General features: G+C 44.5%; 1 protein-coding gene across 2 annotated transcripts; it reads left to right on the forward strand.

Moving 5' to 3' along the window:
• The first annotated feature begins 1,941 nt into the window (after positions 1 to 1,941).
• On the forward strand, positions 1,942 to 19,308 carry LOC140999818 (tyrosine-protein phosphatase non-receptor type 7-like). 2 transcript variants are annotated; one of them, XM_073470360.1, is made up of 11 exons: positions 1,942 to 2,046; positions 9,748 to 9,947; positions 10,747 to 10,927; positions 11,037 to 11,121; positions 11,217 to 11,296; positions 14,036 to 14,173; positions 15,874 to 16,065; positions 16,302 to 16,495; positions 18,073 to 18,186; positions 18,280 to 18,364; positions 18,817 to 19,308. In XM_073470360.1, the coding sequence occupies exons 2-11, from the start codon at positions 9,841 to 9,843 to the stop codon at positions 18,895 to 18,897; spliced, it is 1,257 nt and encodes a 418-aa protein (XP_073326461.1). In that variant the 5' UTR covers positions 1,942 to 2,046; positions 9,748 to 9,840; the 3' UTR covers positions 18,898 to 19,308. The 2 variants fall into 2 exon arrangements, with proteins under 2 accessions (XP_073326461.1, XP_073326462.1); XM_073470361.1 differs by lacking the exon at positions 1,942 to 2,046 and adding an exon at positions 8,253 to 8,440.
• Positions 19,309 to 20,325: the final 1,017 nt, after the last annotated feature.

Raw genomic sequence — 20,325 nt, forward strand, 5'->3', positions numbered from 1 at the left:
AGTGGACTGTGTGTGGCCTGTGTGGTGGTGTGTCTCTGTGCTTTGTGTTTCAGAGGTGCTTGGTGAGTCTGGGCGTGGCTTTCTGCTGGCCGGAGCAGTGCCGGTCCACAACACCTGCAGCACATTGGATGTAACCAGCACTGTGCTGCTCTTGTACCCAGACCTTCCCTCTGCAGGCTGCCACACTGCTGTCACCAGCTCCACCGGTACCTGGTTTCTCTCAGTGTCTCTGGAGTATATGAGCTCAGAAGCTTTTGTTTTCCCACAAGCTCACATCTTGAAAGAAGCGTCTGTAAAACGGTGCACAGATTGTTTCACCGTCAGAATTTGAGCCATTCGGTCTAATAAGATTTGTAAAGTCCAGACGAGCAGCAGGATTAAATGATCTTTTCTCTGTTAGAGGGCGCGAAACCGGGAGTTCACTGGTTGGGTCGGTGGGAGTCGGTAATGAGGCGCTCTGAAGGCCCGACGACACCAGAGAGCTGGGTATCAATATATCCAGGAAGTGGAGCTTCATGGGCTTCATGCACCGCTGAGCAGCTTTCAGAGGAGAGAACGGAGCTCCGCCTCCAACGCTGCGTCCATCTCATCTCATCTCATCTCATCTCATCTCAGCTCAGCTGTGTCCAGATTTAATATAAGTTCAATGGTTCATGTGCTTCTCCGATCAGGTAGAGACACTGCCCCCTGTTTGTTGGAGTATGAATTCAACAGCCAATTATGACACTCGATGTTCATCATACAGAGCCGAAGCCCCGCCCCTTCCTGTTCCCCTCGTGGACCTTATTGATCAGGTCTGTAGTGATGCAGAGACAGGTGAGGTATTGATCCTGTTTGAATCACACACATGATGTTTGTCAGTTTGTCATCAGACGGTGACGTCGTTATAAAGACGTCACAGCCGACAGAGTCGTCAGTGACGTCGTCTCCTGACTGAAACACTGTCGAGCTGCTCCTGTATATGAGCAGCTCACAGAACTGAACCAGAACCAGAACTGCAGTTGTCAATATGAGCAGATTTATTGTGATGTTCATCTTGTTTACGAGCTGTTCTGAGCCCAGTTGGCTCCATGTTGGTGCTGGTTCTGGTGCTGATGAGACGATGTGGTTCACTGAGCGCTTTGACACAAACTGACAAACATCATGTGTGTGGACTGGAAGGGGCGGAGCTTCAGCTCTATTTCTTCTCATCGTTGTATCTTGACCGGCCATCTTGTTGTGTAATCCTTCCTGTTGTCTCTTTGTTCGTCCTCCATGTTGTTTTGCAACGTGTCACAGAACAACATGAGGGTTCAAACTCAGGAGCATCTATCATTTAAGTGTGACGCCTGTAAAGAGGACAGAGCGACCGACACGAGGCCACGAGAAGAACAACACGTTGGCCTGAACACCGACAGCAGCTCTCTCAGCAGCAACACACGAAATTGTGCGTCACAGCTTTGAACAAACCCCCTAAAAGGTCCCCCACAGGGTGATTATCTCCTCATCTCATTTTATTTCTATGGTGACTGCTAATAACGCTAGCAGGTTAGCTTTCCTGTCCCAGTAGGACTGTATCCTGCTGCTGCTCATCTGACAGCTGGAGAGAACGAGACGAGGAAAATCAGTTTATACAGCCCCACTGTGACACACTGCTGATGGCTTCACACACACACACACACACACGCACACACACACACACACACACACACATGAAGACAAGCACACAGATACACGATGCTGAAGCCCGTGGCGTGCAGTCTAAAGGGGACCCATAACCTTGGATGAGGGGAATAGAAAGTGTTTGTGTGTGCGAAACAGTTTGGTGTGTGTGTGTGTGTGTGTGTGTGTGTGTGTGTGTGTGTGTGTGTGTGTGTGTGGTAATGAGAGAGTGGGTGGGTGCAGAAAAGGAAGTGGCGGAGAAAGAAGGTAGAAGTCAAGACAAAAACGACAGAAAGCAACAGATGAGAGAAAAGGAAGAAGAGCGGAGAGACGAGGACCGAAAAGAAGAAGAAGAAGAAGAAGAAGACGAGGAGGACGAGGAAGGAGCGAGACGAGGACGAAGAGGTGAGGAGGAAGAGGGGAGATGAAAACTTGGTCACCTGACAGATAAGTTTGAATGGATGGAGACGTAGCTGAACATAGTGCGAGGTGAATCATTGTAGCAGTATTTATAGGTAATCTGATTACCTTTAGAAAAAAGAAAAGTAGTTTTTATCTTTATGAAGATGATGTTGTTTTATGATAAGAACCAGGGATGAGGCAGTGTTAGATTATCAGTTTATATTACAGTATAATAATAATAGATTACATTTCAAGTATTTTTTGAATGAGTATTATTTCTGTGTGAGAAGGCAGAGAAGACGGGAGATGTCCTCATCGTGTCTCATCGATGCTGCACTGACATGAATGATGATTTCATTTATTATAAATTATGACACATTTATTAAAACAAGCACGAGCTGTTCGTCACCCGATCACGACAGTTATTTCTGTTTTATTAACTTTTGTTCAGCCGTGTGTGAATAACTACAGCTGAGGTTATGAGCTACTTTTATTAGCTTTTATTTTTCCCCCGTGTCCGTTTGTTTGTTGGTTGGTTTGTCGGCAGGATTAAACAAAAACTACTGAACAGATTTCCACCAAACTTGGCTGGAGGACGAGTCTCGACCCAGAATAGAGCTTGTTAACTTTCGGTGCTGATCCAGATAAAGAGACGGATCCAGGAAGTTTTCTCGCTTTCTTTAACATTGTGAGATTTTTCAGTATAAAATAAGCGATGAAAGCAGCTTTGAGGAGATTATAAAAGAGTCTTTGCTTGTGAATTTTGAAGATGTGATGGATGAGTAAAAACCTCATCATCGATACGTAGGTTTCTGAAGTCAGTCAGTCTTTGCATCCTAGAGCTGCATGTTAATGCTGATAACAGAGGCAGATTTAATCAGCAGTAGCTCACCAGCCAACAGACATTAGCTCTGTGTTTGAGCCGGTTAAAGACTCTCCATCTGAGTTTTAAACAACCCGGTCACCAGAATAAATGTGAGCTGAGTACGTTTCTGCAAAAGCACAGATCAAGTTACAACTGAACGTTTCTTGAAGTTGCAACTTTACGTTTGTTTAGGTTGAATTTTCTATTTCTCTCCTGTCACAACGCTGTGCTGATGCTCTGGTTGGGTTTAGGTAGTAAAACCACTTGTTAAGAGTTAGAAAACGTCGTGGTTTGGATTAAAATATCTGCTCTGGTCGGCACAAACAGCTGAAAATGTCTGCAGGAGTCCTTAAAGATCCAGCGATCTGACTCAAACTGCAGTCAGCTGTTTAGCAGCCATGTTGGCTGTAATAACGCCACCACCATCTCCTCCACCTCTCGACGTGACAGTCTGCTAATAACCATATAATATGAATGTGATATGAAGCTTTAAGTGCACATGGACGTGGACGTATCTGTGGTTTGCAGAAACATTAACTACTAACATTACATCCTGGAGACTGAGCTGGATTTAACTGTTTCCAGCTGACTGACAGCAGAATCATCAGCACACATGCTAACATACATGCTAACATACATGCTAACATACATGCTAACATACATGCTAACATTCATGCTAACATACATGCTAACATACATGCTAACATACATGCTAACACAGATGCTGACAAAGCACTGTGTTATGATGTGAGGAAGACGAAGGCTGAAGCTAACAGGTGACACGTGAAGTCATCAGATCATCATGTTATTGTTGTTCTCAGAACATCATAATTAATGTTGCACCAGAAACGTCATTTCAAACTTTTAAACAAAACTTTACAACAAAATGTTGTTTATCTATTATTTCCCTTTTTTTCAGTTTCTGTCCAACTCAATCTCCAGAATAAATGTTGCTAACTACATTTGCAAAACGTTAAAACTGGGTTGAAGTTTCTATTTCTGGTCAGGTTTAGGCACAAAAACCACCTGGCTAGTGTTAGAAAACATCATGGTTTGGATTTAAATAGCTCGTTTTGGGCAGGAAATGTCTGCAGGAGTTCTTAAAAATATCCGGCGGTGTGACTTGAACTGTGGTCGGCTGTTTTGCTGCCTCGTTGGCGGTAATCACACCTCCCCCACTGTGATAAAGTGGCTGATTATCATATGTAGATGTGACTTGACACACCTCTGGTGCTCATGTCAACCTGTCTGTGGTTTGCAGAAACAATAACTGCTCACATTATCTCCTGGAGACGGGGCTGTTGTGCTGCTCTTTGGTTAGATTTAGTAAAAAGATGGTTTGATTAAAAACGCAGCCTCTCACGACATTAACCACGTGTTAGAAGAGATAACTTCTCCCATGTGACATTACAGAGACACACGGAGCTGACGACGATGTGCTCAGACGTCGAGTCGATGTGTTCGATGTGATGTGAGATCAGAGACATGAGAGGACGTCACTCACATGCAGGCAGAGAAACAGACCGTCGAGCTCGTAGGTCACCTGTAGTTTCTCCATCCACCTCAGGTGTCACAGATGGGTTGATGGTTTAAAGTCGCCATCAGCTGATTGTTCAGTTGTAAATATGAATTCAGTTCAGTCGGAATGATGAAGAATGAATTCATCTGTATGGAAGATATTTAAGGTCATAATTAAACTTACAAGTCTGGATAGAATAGAGAATTAAAAAGGTTATCATGTTGTTGTGAGGAATGATCAGGCTGTAATCAGACTGAAAAAGCAAATTCAAAATGTAAAATGATAATCCGAAAATGTAAAGTGAGAAAATGAAAAAAGCCTAAATGGAAATGTTCGAACCGGAAGATTTAATTGTTCTTTAAATCTTTAAATCTGACATAAAAACTAGCAGACAGTAAGACGACATACAGAGTTTTAAAGGCTCTCGTCGATCCTCTTCAGATGTCGACTTTCCGGCTGTTTGTTGCACGTTCGCCTCGTTGTTCCCGTGGATGTCGCCCCCTGCTGGTACTGTCGGCTGAACTCGCTCGCTCGCTGACCTCTGAGCTGAAGTTTTGGGGTTCGTAGTTCAAAAGGACTCAACTTTCCGTTTCTGGACCGACGAGTGAAAAACAGTGCGGAGGTGTGAAGTTGAGTCAGTGTTCTCATGAAAATATTTCCTCTGCGGTGAAACGCCGCAACTGTCGTAATGTTTGTGTTACCATGTACAAGTGTGTTTGTGTGTGTGTGTGTGTGTGTGTGTGTGCGTGTGTGTGTGTGTGTTGTATGATTTGACATGAATGATTCATGAGCAGCTGTTGTTGGTGTGTTGATAATCAACGCCTGGAGCATCTCTCTTCCTCTCTTCCATTATCTCTCCATCTATCATTTCATTCGCTCACTGACTCATTCTCTCTCTCTCTCTCTCTCTCTCTCTCTCTCTCTCTCTCTCTCTCTCTCCCCTCAGGTGTCTCTCGCCCTCTCTCTCTCTACCTGAACACCTTGAATCAGGGTAATAACGGCCAGAAAAACAGGACATGTCTGTTCCTGCTGCCTCCACTCTCTCTCTCTCCTTCACCTCACAGTCTGACTTTCTCTTCCTCGCTATCACTTTCCCTCTCACTCCATTTTCTCTCCCTTCACTTGTTTCTTCTTGCCCCGGTTTTGTCATCGATTTTATGTAAAGAGGGCGAGACAGACGAGACAGATCTCTCTCCCTTCTCTTCACTGCTTCTCTGGTTAGTTAAGTCTGTTAGTTGTTCAGTCAGTTAGTTAGTCAGTTAGTTAGTGTGATGTGTGAGCTGCTCTCAGGTCAGTCATGTGGTTGTTAAACTGTAGGTGACTTGGAGAAAGTCAGAGGAGGATTCACACCTTACTGGCCTCAATTACACAAAAACAGAACCTCATGGCTGTCAAATAACTGGTAAGCCTGATCAATACATTTACTATCAACACTTATTGATTCAGCTGATCTGTTAAAACACTCATGTGATCTGGAAATGTGTGTGTGTGTTTGTGTGTGTTTGTGTGTGTGTTTAATCCAGAGCAACAAGCACAGCTAATGTCTTTATAATTATTGAGACTGTTGTTTCAGTTTATTCAGAAGCTGCTTCTAAATGAGAGTAAAGGTCCACAGAAGTGTTTGTAACCGCACGCTGATGATTAACTGTTCTTGTGGCGAATCCGAGCGTCTCGATCACGTATAAAGTCAATGAGAAGAAGCGAATGAAACAAACACGATTTGCATCATTCATGCATTCATGTGAGTTGAAAATATTAAACTCCAGCGAGGATTTTGCGTGACGCTGTGTCGTGAAAGCCCATCCACGTTCACATACATGCTGATGTCATGACATTAACGTCGCTGATGTTCAGACATTCATGAACAACAATGGAGGATAATAATCAGTAATCGTGGTCGTTTGCAGACACTCACAGCTGTACGATAACACATCTGGTACAGAGACAGGACAGAAAAGGAGCTGGTGTAGAGGAAAGTGAGTGAGGAAGTCAGACTACCTGGTAAGTCATGGAAATACGTCTCAGCACAGCATAGCTCTGATCGATCTGAACTCCATTCAGGGAACAAACATTTTAAAAGTAGTTTTCTTGTCGTCTGGCCGACAACCTGACGCAGCACGAGTCCAGGCTTTTCACAAGGAGACATTATGATGTTGTTATTTCAGCTTCTGATCCGTTAATGGAGTCGGATCACAGAGAAATCTTTGTTCTGGTTCAGACCGATGTGGTGAGACAGATTCAGTCAGTCTACGTCCACCTGCTGCTCACAGTTACTGTTCATTGATTTTAACACACCTGTTAAGAAGCTGCCACTCAGTGGAGACAGATGGACGGACGCTCTGCAGCTGAGACCTGGACACCGGTCGGCCTCAGGTAGAGCTGGAAGCTGCCGTCATCCAGACGCTGAAACTCACCCAGCTGAGTGCCGCGAGAGCAACGCCAAGAAAAATTAATAATCCCTCGATCGAACTCACATGTAACACAAGCAGTTATTTTCTTAGCGGTTGGTCTGAACGCAGCATTAAGAGTCCGTCCTCATCATCCACATGTAGGAAGTTACACAAGTGACCACGATGTTCATCTAAACTGCGACTGCAACCAGATGTGTTGATTCTACAGATCCGTCACACCAAGAACCAAAACTATAACTGGATGGTGTGAGTGAGTCCACAGCACAACTAAACGAGGTGGGGAACGATATCGATAGAAACACTGACAGCCAATCAGAATACACTGAGTACATTTCAGAGCCTGTACTTTATTACTTTTACTGGAGTGAAGAAGTTGAATCAGTATCTGAACCTTCCTCTGATATGTTGTTTATCTTCGTCTTTCCTCTTTTAATGCACAACACTATCAAACAGTGACGTTGGCTAGAAAGTAGTTTAAATGCTAACGTTAGCTAACAGGTTATGAAATATATTGTTTAAACTTGAACTACGGCCCGATGTCCCTCCGAACTGTCAGCTGTCTTTTCAGTGGCTGGTTAATTGGAGGGCGGTGAAATGAGAACATATAAACAATAAATAGTTAAATAGTTAATATTATAAAAACTTAAAGCTTCACTTTACCTCGACTGTGAGGTCTCACCTCGAGGAGCAGCCTCTTATTTTCAGTAACGGACCACGTGTTTGTTAATCTGACAGCAGAAACAAATCACAAAACTGATTTTGGTGATAAAATAACAGCCCTAATATCCTCTGCCATCACTACTGGTGGATGTGAAGTGCATGATGGGATACGTATCGACAGCAGGTTCCTACACGAGGCAGCTGCAAAAGCTTTCTTGGTAAATTGGGCAACATTGGACCGTTGTTTTCTAAATGTGGACCTGAGCGATGACACAAGAAAACAAGAGCAGACAAGAAGACGGACTGAGAAACTGAGAACAGGCCTCGAGTCTGAAACTGTTTCATATTCAGTCACAACTCCTTCTGCTTCCGTTAAACGTGGCGGTCGAGTTATTATAAAGCAATCAGAAAAACAAACAATGTCACTTTTATTTCAGTATTGACGTGTGTGTGTGTGTGTGTGTGTGTGTGTGTGTGTGTGTGTGTGTGTGTGTGTTGAGTCAGTGTGGGTGTGCTGACTTCCTGCTGTGAGGAAACTCTCTTCCGATGGAGACACACTGAAACGTTTCAGATCTGAACTGATGTGGAAACACACACACACACACACACAAACGCACACACACACATGTTGTTTGCTTGTGTGTTATCTCCTCATCGGGTGGGTTGAGTTTGTCTGTGATGCTGCTGATGACAGATCTGTGGAGTCGCCTCGTCATCGCATCAATAATTTACTCGTCATGTCAAAACTTCCTTCACTGAGGCGACAACAACAAACCGAGCCGTCTGGAGCGACACGTGGAGTCTGAGCTGACAGTCTCGTTTCTGTAAGGAAGCTCTTTAATGACAAAACCATCACGTGACTGCAGAACAGACAGAAGTTTGAGTTGAGATTAAATACAATCTAGAGAGTGAGAGCAGAGGGCTGTGACAGAGGACAGAGGGGTGAGTACCATCGATGATTTTGTTTTTAGAGAACTGGTCAGGACAAAAAGAAACTGCTGCTGCTGCTGGAAACACTGACTGAACCACACAGCTTAAATGTCAGGGGTGAAACAAGTACTCACATCCTTCCCCTGCGTACTAATACCACTAAATACTTTGAAGTCCTGCATTGAAAATGATTTAGGTAAAGATACAAAGTAAATTAGTTTCATACTGATGCATTCATGTGTGATTAACATGTTCCTGGTGTAGCTGACAGGAACTAGTTTATTTACTGTTGGTAGTTTCATAAATCATAATAATATACTTATAATGATAATTAACAACTATGTGATGGATTGTGGTGATATGCAGTTCAGACGTTCATGTTCCCTTCAGGACGCTGTAAAAAAACTACTCGAGTAAAAGTCTTAAAGTATCTGATGATAGATGAACTTAAATATCAAAAGTAAATAATACCTATATTTACATGTTGTATACTATTGGTTAACACACCTGGATGATTATCAGAACATCATCATTATCATTTTTCTGAATATGTTTTTTGTTTGTTTTATCAGATTGCAGATTAAATTAATTTAAAAATGCAACTTTTAAACTTTGGCTCTGATGCATTATGTAACGTAACTAGTAACTAAAGGTTTCACATAAATGTAGTGGAGTACAAGTACTTCAAAATTATACTTAAGTACAGTACTTGAGTAAATGTACTTAGTTACATTCCGTCTCTGATCCGGCGCCATCACCAGGTCAAAAGTTTAATGTTACCTCGGTTTATGACCAGATACCTGCAGGAGTGATGGCGTTCCCATCAGCCTCAGCCAGACTTAGTGCTAATAGCAACTGCATGCTAACATGCTAAATAAGAAGTCTTCACTGTACTTTAGCTGTGAGCTAGTGAGCAATATGTGTTTGAGTTGAGGTGAAGCTCTGAGTGAAGTCAGCACTCAGCAGAGACTGTGGTTCTGGTTCTGGTTCTGGTTCTCTGTCTCCTCTCTGTAACGTTACATTCATGACGTAAAGTCCATTTCCCCTCCAGCTCCAGTCAGCAGTCAACAGAACAGAACCTGGAGGTCACCTCCGGATCACTGCTGCAGTCAGGCTGATAAACAGGAGTGAAGATAGTTCAGTTAAAACGTAACCTCTGAGCTCTCCTCCCGTCGGTGAACGGCTCCGGATCAGAACAGACTCTGATGTGACTCCAGGTGTTTCAGAGCGAGTGGTGGTTTGATCCGCGGCTCATCAGCGTCCTGTGATCATTTAATGTGACGACACACTGATGTTAATGTTCCCTCTCTCTCCTGCAGCACGGTGATGACCAGCTAGCTCAGACCGACTCAAACACACACACACACTGACACACACACACACACATACACACACACACACACATACACACCATGAGTATGTCGGTGATGCGCTCAGCCTCCCCTCCTACTGAGGACCCGGCCACGCCCCCACCCATGACCACGCCTCCTCGCAAAGCCTCAGTCCGCCTGCAGGAGAGGTGGGTGTTAACCACACACACACACACACACACACAGACACACACACAGACACACACACACACACACACACACAGACACACACAAAATATTAAAAATATTATAATGAAGAACGCCTTTTCCTTCTTAAAGGAAAAAATATGCCTACAAAACTACAAAACGCCCCAATTTTCTAAAACTGTCCACCTTTCTGAAGCTTTCTGAAGCTTTCTGAAGCTTTCTTGTTCTCTTGCTTTTAAAAAAATGTCTTCAGTCTCTAAAACTGTGCACATGTATGAAAAATGTCTTTGTTTTATGGAAATGTACTCTCTTTCTCGTTCACCCAAAAATGAAAATTAAGTCATCATCTCCTCCTGATGATATAAAGTCAGGCTCAGCCATCATCTCCTCTGATGATATAAAGTCAGGCTCAGTCATCATCTCCTCCTGATGATATAAAGTCAGGTGAAGTCTCGTAGTCCACAGAACATTTCTGGAGCTTCACAGTAAAACAGAGTTGCAGCGTTCTGCTGAACAGCTGAAGCAGCTGGAGATGATTTAAAACATCAGATGTCTCCATGCAGCTCGTCTGCTGTGATCACAGAGATCAACCTGATCTGAGGAGATGTTATTTACACCCTCAGCGTGCGGTTGAGCTCTTCACTTCAGAATGGGTGCGTGCTAACACTGTTAGCTTAGCAGATACATTGGAGATTTCATCTTGAAAGGGGTGTAAATAACGTAATTTTGGCTGAACTGTCCCTTTAAATCCTCTGTTTCACAATCACCATAACGCTCCTTGATTGTGCACTTTTTTTGTAGGCGGGGCTCAAACCTCTCTCTGCTATTGGACGTGAGCACCCTGGGGGTGGAGCCTGTTTGTTCCGTCTCCACCCCGAAGGAGGTGTGGCTTCAGCTGCTTCACACCTCCTCGAGACCGCTCACACACACGACGCTGCAGCAGGCTGCCACGGACACCAACACACTGAATGTAGAGTACCAGGTAACACACACACACACACACACACACACACACTGACTCAGATGTAGGTGTGTTGTGTGTTGTTTGTTTCTGTGTGTGCTCAGGTGTGTGTGTTGTGTCTCCTCCACAGAAGATCCCTCCGAACTTCGTGAGCGCTGCGGAGCTCGATGTTCCCGGTCACATGATCAAAGACAGATACAAAACCATCCTGCCCAGTCAGTGCCTCAGCTGTCCTCCTGGTCTCACTGGAAACACACTGCACACTGTTTACACTCTTGTTTATTATTGTCATTTGTTGTTTACTGTTTAGACCCTGAGAGCCGGGTGATCCTGAGGAGCCCAGAGGAAGAGGCGGGGCCAGACCGCTACATCAACGCTAACTACATCAGGGTGAGTCAAGTCACCAGCTTCTCCTGCAGAGGTGCTTTTAGGTCACTGTCTCAGGTGAAGGAGCACCTCCCCTCTCTTTGTCGGCCATTTTGGAGTTATGGTCACAGAGCTGATTGTTTCTGTTCATCTCGGTACAAATATTTCTCCACTGATGACGTCTCTTCAGTCACCAGCCTGTGTTTTTATCTCAACTTAATGTTAAAACAACAGATTTTCAATGGAAGTTCTGCATCAGGGTTTTTATTTTGGTGGGAAACAATTCACTTGTTCATGCGAAACAGATTCTGCAGCAGATTGCACTGATTAAAAAGAAAAATATGTCTTGACATCAGGCTATCACCGCACTGAATGAACACTGGCCAAAGGTTTGTGGACACTCACCCATTTTCTGTAGTTGAACGTGAGCAGACAGTTTTCTGAATTATCATCCAATCATATCTTGATCAGAACAGATCGGCCCTGTCTATCTAATTCTGGCTGTGAAACTTTCCGCTTACTGTGAATTAGTTTTTAAAATAATAGATCAAGACGCGACTGCACTGTGTGGTTTTACTGATAAACTCAAACTGCACGTTTGAATGTTTCTGCACGGCCAGAACTGCGACTTTGAAGCTCACATTGCTCGGATCAACTGAACCGCCACAGAATACGACACGGTATACTGTATTGGCCCCGTGGGGAAACTTGCAGCAATTCCCAACACACACTTGTTGCAGTCATACGACGCAATCCAGTCAAATTAAGACCATAAAAACAATTAAAAACATTAGAAGGCATAAAGCAGCAGCAGCACGAGTCCGGCAGAAGTGATGGAATAAAACTCCTGTCAGTTTAGACCAGAGACGATTCCAGTGAAGGTTGTTCAAAGATGACGGTTGCGTCTTCAAAGATGCTGACAAAAAGAGAGGAAGCGACGTTGTGCAATCCCACACTGAGCAGTCAGAAGAAAAGAAAGATAATACGCAGCTGCAGATCGAAGATGAAGAGACAAGACCACAGTTTGAACCACAACATGGAAAATCATCTCCAATAATAATAAAACAGCGTTAAAACAGACGACCAAACTTTCTGACCTGCCAGAAACTGGTCCGAGAGTCACACTGTTGAACATTAAGCTGATGCATCTGATGCGAATGAGTTGAAGATGTTGCTCCTTCATTTATTTTGACGAATAAGTGAGTCAGGCTGAGACCGTCGGGTCGTCTGGTGGGCCAAACAGACAGAACTAAGTAAGAAAAAACCATGTGAGGTAATGATTGAGAAGAGAAGTGGACCGAGTTCAGGTCCCTGTGGTACCCCAGCTAGGAGAAAGTGACGCTGGATCAAGTCATCAAAAACCACAGCTGTTTCATAATAAAATTGCAAAAGACTTTTAATGTTTCTTAGTATCTTTGCACTGCAGGAAACAAGCACTGAAAACTGTTACGAGGAGACGAGTCGTCGTCTGTTTTTATAGTTCGAACTGTGTTTTTTCTCTTCAGTCAGATTTAATTAGTTAAGTGACAGCGAAGAAAAACATGTTTCCTTTTGTTTTATTAAAAAGAAAAACAAGCTGATAGTGTGTGACAGCGCTGTCACTCAGCGTGGGCGTCTTCTCGTTTCTGCTGTGTGTGTGCATGTGTGTGTGTGTGTGTGTGTGTGTGTGTGTGTGTGTGAGCGCGCGCGCACGCATCGGACAGCCAAACAAACAGAAACTCAGATATGAGCCGTCGGTTTGTCAGCGTGGGAGTCTGACAACCAGGAAAACCACAGGAAGTGAGGGAGGAAGTAACTCGTCCTTGACTCACCCCCCTCCTCCCCCCTGGCCCACGCATCCCTCACACTCTGCAGCCTCAGCTCTGTGTGTGTTTGTGTGTGTTTGTGTGTGTTTGAGTGTGTTTGTGTGTTGTAGAGCAAACACCTGCTGCTCCTCCTGATGTGTAACGACAGTCTGATTAATATTTATACTGCATGTATGAATATATTTACATTAGCAGCTTGCTGATTGGCCACTTTGTGGTTGTTATTGATGAACAGTCGTCGTTCACTTCCTGTCTTATGAGGTTGAGGATGTTGGGTGGTTTAGACGCAGGGGACACAAAAGTGATGGTTCTCATCATTAAGTGATTTTATTTTCAACCTGGCAAATAAAAAACACGTCAGTCTTTAAAGCACCAGCTGTGGTTATTACAGGATTAAACTTCAAACAGAGAAAATTAATAAATGAAATGAAATAAATGCAGCAAGATCTCAAAACCAAGTTTAATCCCTGATGAGGTAAAAATACAAACTTTCTCCATCAGTGAATAAACCAGCTGTTCTCAGAGGAGAATAAGGTCCCAGAACACTGTTTGAAGCTAGAGAGGTGGCAGGGTCCGCCACATGTAAACAAAGTAAAACAGTATAAACTGTGTCGTCCTTTAAGGTCAGTTTGTTTATTTTATTTATTTATTAGTTTGTTTATTCAGTCATGAAAACAAAGAGAGTTTGTTTATTTAGTTTGTTTATGCAGAAAGAAATCAGCCAATGGAGATCTTTCTCTGCTCATTAACATTTCTTCAACAAAACTACAGAATGCTCCTTTAATATAATGTAAACATGACTGAGTGTGGTTGGTAAACCTGAATAAACCACCAGGAGTGTTCAGGAACCAGGATACTGTGACATGTTAACACCTGGTCCAGGTTTCTGAACCGTGGGTTCTGTTTTGATCGTGTAAAACCAGAACCTGTTCATGTTCCGTGTAAACGTCCCTCACAGGGTTACAAAGGAGCTCCTCGGGCCTTCATCGCCACCCAGGGGCCGATGGTGCACACTGTGGGGGACTTCTGGGACATGGTGTGGCAGGAGAGGAGCAGCATCATCGTGATGGTGACCAGACTGAAGGAGAACAACGAGGTGAGGAGTCACCACTCCCCCTGTCTCCTCTCTCCTCTCTCCTCTCTCCTGTCTCCTGTGTCCTCTCTTCTCTCTCCTGTCTCCTCTCTCCTGTCTCCTTTGTCCTGTCTCTTGTCTCCTGTCTCTTGTCTCTTGTCTCCTGTGTCTTCTCTCCTATCTCCTGTCTCCTCTCTCCTGTCTCCTGTCTCCTGTGTCCTCTCTCCTATCTCCTATCTCCTGTCTCCTGTCTCCTCTCTCCTGTCTCCTGTGTCCTCTCTCCTATCTCCTGTCTCCTGTCTCTTGTCTCCTGTCTCTTGTCTCTTGTCTCCTGTGTCTTCTCTCCTCTCTCCTGTCTCCTGTCTCTTGTCTCTTGTCTCCTGTCTCCTCTCTCCTCTCTCCTGTCTCCTGTCTCCTGTCTCCTGTGTCCTCTCTCCTGTCTCCTGTGTCTTCTCTCCTCTCTCCTGTCTCCTGTCTTCTCTCTCCTGTCCCCTGTCTCCTCTCTCCTCTCTCCTGTCTCCTGTGTCCTCTCTCCTATCTCCTGTCTCCTGTCTCTTGTCTCCTGTCTCTTGTCTCTTGTCTCCTGTGTCTTCTCTCCTCTCTCCTGTCTCCTGTCTCTTGTCTCTTGTCTCCTGTCTCCTCTCTCCTGTCTCCTGTCTCCTGTCTCCTGTGTCCTTTCTCCTGTCTCCTGTGTCTTCTCTCCTCTCTCCTGTCTCCTGTGTTCTCTCTCCTCTCTCCTGTCTCCTGTCTCCTGTGTCCTCTCTCCTATCTCCTGTCTCCTCTCTCCTCTCTCCTCTCTCCTGTCTTCTGTGTCCTCTCTCCTATCTCCTGTCTCCTGTCTCTTGTCTCCTGTCTCTTGTCTCTTGTCTCCTGTGTCTTCTCTCCTCTCTCCTGTCTCTTGTCTCCTGTCTCTTGTCTCTTGTCTCCTGTGTCTTCTCTCCTATCTCCTGTCTCCTGTCTCCTCTCTCCTGTCTCCTGTCTCCTGTCTCCTGTGTCCTCTCTCCTATCTCCTGTCTCCTGTCTTCTCTCTCCTGTCCCCTGTCTCCTCTCTCCTCTCTCCTGTCTCCTGTGTCCTCTCTCCTGTCTCCTGTCTCTTGTCTCCTGTGTCTTCTCTCCTATCTCCTGTCTCCTCTCTCCTCTCTCCTCTCTCCTGTCTCCTGTGTCCTCTCTCCTATCTCCTGTCTCCTGTCTCTTGTCTCCTGTCTCTTGTCTCCTGTGTCTTCTCTCCTCTGTCCTGTCTCTTGTCTCCTGTCTCTTGTCTCTTGTCTCCTGTGTCTTCTCTCCTATCTCCTGTCTCCTGTCTCCTGTCTCCTCTCTCCTGTCTCCTGTCTCCTGTCTCCTGTGTCCTCTCTCCTGTCTCCTGTGTCCTCTCTCCTATCTCCTGTCTCCTGTCTCTTGTCTCCTGTCTCTTGTCTCTTGTCTCCTGTGTCTTCTCTCCTCTCTCCTGTCTCTTGTCTCCTGTCTCTTGTCTCTTGTCTCCTGTGTCTTCTCTCCTATCTCCTGTCTCCTGTCTTCTCTCTCCTGTCCCCTGTCTCCTCTCTCCTCTCTCCTGTCTCCTGTGTCCTCTCTCCTGTCTCCTGTCTCTTGTCTCCTGTGTCTTCTCTCCTATCTCCTGTCTCCTGTCTTCTCTCTCCTCTCTCCTGTCTCCTGTCTCCTGTCTCCTCTCTCCTGTCTCCTGTCTCCTGTCTCCTCTCTCCTGAAAGTGTCTCTGGTGTTTACTCCAGAAATGTGAGCTGTACTGGCCACAGCCGAGGGAGAGGAGGAGGACGAGGAGGGTGAAGGAGGAGGAGGAGCAGGATGAGGAGCAGAGGGAGGAAGAGGAGGAAGGAGAGACGGGCCAGTTTGGGAGATTCCTGCTCAGAGTGAAAGACAGCCGAGAGAAAGACGGGTTCACCGTCACTGACATGGAGGTCCAGGTACAGTGGACAGACACTTACTCAGGTTCTGTAACTGAGTTCAGCTGAGACGTGTTTTCATTTTCACGACTAGTCCTCCTCCAGGAAGGAAATACTGTTACAATGTGTGTGTCTGTGTGTGTCTGTGTGTGTGTGCGCGTGTGTGTGTGTGTGTGTCTGTGTGTGTGTGTGTGTCTGTGTGCGTGTGTGTGTGTGTCTGTGTGTCTGTGTGTGTGTGTCTGTGTGTGCGTGTGCAGCTCTGCGCGGAGCGTCGTCCCATCAGACACTACTGGTTCACCTCTTGGCCCGACCACCACATCCCACAATGCACTGCACCGCTGCTGAGACTGGTGGAGGAGGTCGAGACGTACAGCAAGTCCCTCCTACCGTCCAGCTCTCAGCCAATCACAGCCTCCGTCCCGGGTCCTGGACCAATCATCGTCCACTGCAGGTTGGTTCCTCATCAATCAGTTTGTGGTGCCTTCAGCAGGTCCTCTTCAGCAGAGGAGGATTGTGGGAGTTGATGTAAGAAAACACAGAACACCAAAAAATAATTGCTGTTCAACATTTCTACTTAATTCTCCTTTTTTACTAACAAAATATCACAACTTTGCTTTTGAAACATAACTTTCTCTCTCTACACTGAAACTTCTATAGATCCAAGACAGAACAGAACAACAAGACAGAATAACAGACTATGTACTGCAGCACAAAAACACGTGTAATTCACTTTTTTAACCTTTTAACTGAAGGTTAAACAGTAAAACCAGCTTGTTATGACTCAGACCAGAGCGGCGGATGTGTCGAAAGCTACTTCCTGTTTGAGAGCGTGGCCGGTCTCGGCTGAGCAGCCGACCGCAGCCGAGAGGACGGATGAAGAGGCTGCGGTGTGGATCTGACCTCCAGGGTGTCTCCTCAGGCAGCGGAGCAGATCCGTGCACACACACACACACATACTGATGTGTTTCTCAATGGTACGTCTAGGAAGAGGAAGTAGATTAAATGACGAGGCGCAGCAGTCATCTAGAGACTGAGATCATCAGCATTTTCAATGAATTCTGGATTTAAATGACACCAACATCAACTCAGATCAAGTTCAAGGTGCAAAATAAAAGAATATTAGTCGAAAACATTCAAATATGAACTAAAATGTTCTACAGGATGTGAAGAAATAACAGTTTCTCACATTATGACTTCTGTGTCCTGTGTTGCAGAAATATCTACTGAAGTTAGCATGCTAACCAGCTAGCAACAGCCCTGTCCAGTTCAAACATCCCTGTGTTAACACCAACACTCCCTGTCTGGACCAGCTGGAGTTAGCAGCAGTTAGCGGTTACTCTGGTGACATGCTGCCACCTGGTTGTGTTGAGTGTGAATTCAACAGCTGGCTGATTCCAACATATTGCACCTTTAATAAAAATAAAATAAAAATAGATATTTATATATTTTTAAATATTTTTCTAACCTACTAAGAACATTTTCCACACTAGTAGTAACTAACGCTGTCAGATTAAAGTGTGGGATGAAGCGGAGTGGAAGTATAAAGTAGCTGAAAATTAGAGAAATACTCGTGTAAAGTAAAATTACAAGGAAACTGTATTTAAGTGCAGCAGCTGCGTCTTTCTGAAGGAGTCTGTCCAGGTGAACTTCCTCTGCTCTGCCTGACAGTGACATCAGCTGCTGATGACTTTCGTCTCCTGTCTGCATGACCTCACTTCCTGTCGATCACTCTCACTTCACTTTAACGTTTCTTTACACTTTACTTCATGTCTGGCTGCTCATTCTTTGTTCCTGCTGGAGTCATAGTGTCTCGTTCCTCTGATACAGTTATTTGACGTTGTTCTGTCATTTTGTTCTGTGTTCACCTCCTCGTGAACAGCTGACTTTCATCAGACTGAAATGAGACCTTCAAAGACTCTCAGACGAGCAACTCTCACAAAAGAATTGAGGATAAAAGCACAGAAACATTGTTGCATGAGGTCCTGGACGCTCACCAATGCTCTATTAATGTCTCCTGTCTCCTCTCAGTGCAGGTATTGGCAGGACGGGTTGTTTTATAGTCGGCAGCATCGGCTGTCAGCAGCTCAGAGAAACGGGTCAGGTTGACATCCTGGAGACGGTGTGTCAGCTTCGACTGGACAGGTGGGTGAGATCAGTCCGCTCTCTGTCTGTGCTGTAACATTTGGTTTATTAGCTGTCTGTCTAACCTGTGGTCCGTCCCCCCGTCTCGTGCAGAGGTGGTATGATCCAAACCACAGAGCAGTACCAGTTCCTGTACTCCACACTGGCCCAGTACAGCTCCCAGCTACAACACAACCAGGTACTCACAGTGTTTCATTAAGCTGGTTCTGATCGGGATGATGAGGTGGACCGAGACGCACATTTCTCTTTCTTTCACACGCTGATTTCAAAAGATGATATTTACACAATTTTTTTTAAAGCTGATATTTTCAGTTAGTAGAAAATCAGTCTGAATTGGGCTTAATAACGACTTTTCAAATTATATTTTCAAATGCCAAAAAATTAAAAACGTAAAACTGATGATGTCACCACTGATGGTTTGAACCTGCAGCACCACACGCTGATGTTTGTCTCCGCCCAAAAATCAACGCTGTCTCTGCAAACCACGACCACGATCCTTCCTCAGCCTGAACCGAGCCGCCTGAACTTAACTGAGCCTTCACCACAGACCCGTCAGAGCAGAGAGTCTCGTGGTTTAGATGTGATGATGTGTTTTGTTTGAGGTTAAACGCAGTGTTTCCTCCTCACCAGAACCAGCAGAACCCAGAGGGCCACGTCAGCATACAGCTACAGAACCTCCAGCTGGGCAACACGCAGGATGTGAAGAACTGATACCAGACAGAACCTGGAGAACCAGCAGTCTCTACAAGGCCAAGTACACAACTAGAGAAGTCCAGGAGACGTCAGAACCAACAGAATGCACAGCAGATATCTTTAACAGAACCAGAGAGATGGAAACGAGAGAATAATTAAATGGACCAACCGAAACAGCTGATGCACTTACACATGGAGGATTTGGTGGACCAGCAGAATCATCCTACAGAGAAAAGATGTTCTGGTTCTGTTCAGTGCAAACAGCTGGAGGTCCTGAAGAACTGGAGAACCCAGAACATCATGTTCATCCTGGACTGAAGATCTCACCAACCTTTCTCAACTGAACCAAGAAAACCAAGTAGAAGAAAACAGACAGAAACAAAATGTCATTAAAATCCAATCAAATAAAAAACAACGTTCTTATTTTCACAGTTCTGATGTTTTTCTCTCAGATACAAAAATATTTCAAGATGATTTCAACAAGAAACTGAAGCGAAACCAGAACTTCACGTTTTTAATGATTATAACTGTTTTAGTCTCAACAGTGTGTGTGTGTGTCGCGTCATATATTTAAAGGAGCAGTCTGTAGTTTAGTTGAAGAAATGTTAATGAGCGGAGAAAGATCCTCATTGGCTGATAAACAAACTCTCTTTGTTTTCATGAATAAACAAACTGACTTAAAGGACAACAAACAGTTTATACTGTTTTACTGTGTTTATATGTGGCGGACCCTGCCACCTCTCTAGCTTCAAACAGTGTTCTGGGACCTTATTCTCCTCTGAGAGCAGCTGGTTGGAAACAGTTTGTGTTATTACCTCATTAATATTGTAAATATTAAAATTCTGACTTTGAATTTCTTCTATAAAACTACTCAGAGCTCCTTTAAAAGTCGGATGGTATTTAAAAAAATCAAAGCAAAGTTCAAGGTTAGTTTGTTTGTTTACATTTGCTACAACAGCAAGTCCACATGTAACGACTCATTAAGAAGTGCCAAAATAATAATGATGATAACAACAATAATAATAATGATGATGATGATAATGATAATAATAATAATAATAAACTTTATTTATATAGCACCTTTAAAAACAGAGTTTACAAAGTGTATCGACAATCAAGCAAAAGTGGGAAACATTAAAAACACAAAAAGACAACATGAGATATTACAGGTCAAAGGAATAAAAGGCAGAATCACAATAAAAGAAAGAGTTGAAGTTTATTTAATCTAAAACACATGATTCAACCTTCAGAGGTGTTTATAGTTGGTGCTGCTGACAGTCTGTGCAGCTGTTCCCTGTGGACACCAGGGGGCGGTGTTTACATGCAGCTGTTCCCTGTGGACACCAGGGGGCGGTGTTTACATGCAGCTGTTCCCTGTGTGGACACCAGGGGGCGGTGTTTACATGCAGCTGTTCCCTGTGTGGACACCAGGGGGCGGTGTTTACA

This window comes from Pagrus major, chromosome 7, assembly GCF_040436345.1.
Source record: "Pagrus major chromosome 7, Pma_NU_1.0".
NCBI lineage: Eukaryota > Metazoa > Chordata > Actinopteri > Spariformes > Sparidae > Pagrus > Pagrus major.

Excerpts from the sequence above, each read along its gene's own strand:
- LOC140999818 (XM_073470360.1), top strand. The coding sequence starts at position 9,841 with ATGAGTATGTCGGTGATGCGCTCAGCCTCCCCTCCTACTGAGGACCCG. Across the intron at positions 11,122-11,216 it reads ATACAAAACCATCCTGCCCA|ACCCTGAGAGCCGGGTGATC; the intron begins GTCAGTGCCTCA and ends TTTACTGTTTAG. Across the intron at positions 14,174-15,873 it reads GACTGAAGGAGAACAACGAG|AAATGTGAGCTGTACTGGCC; the intron begins GTGAGGAGTCAC and ends TGTTTACTCCAG.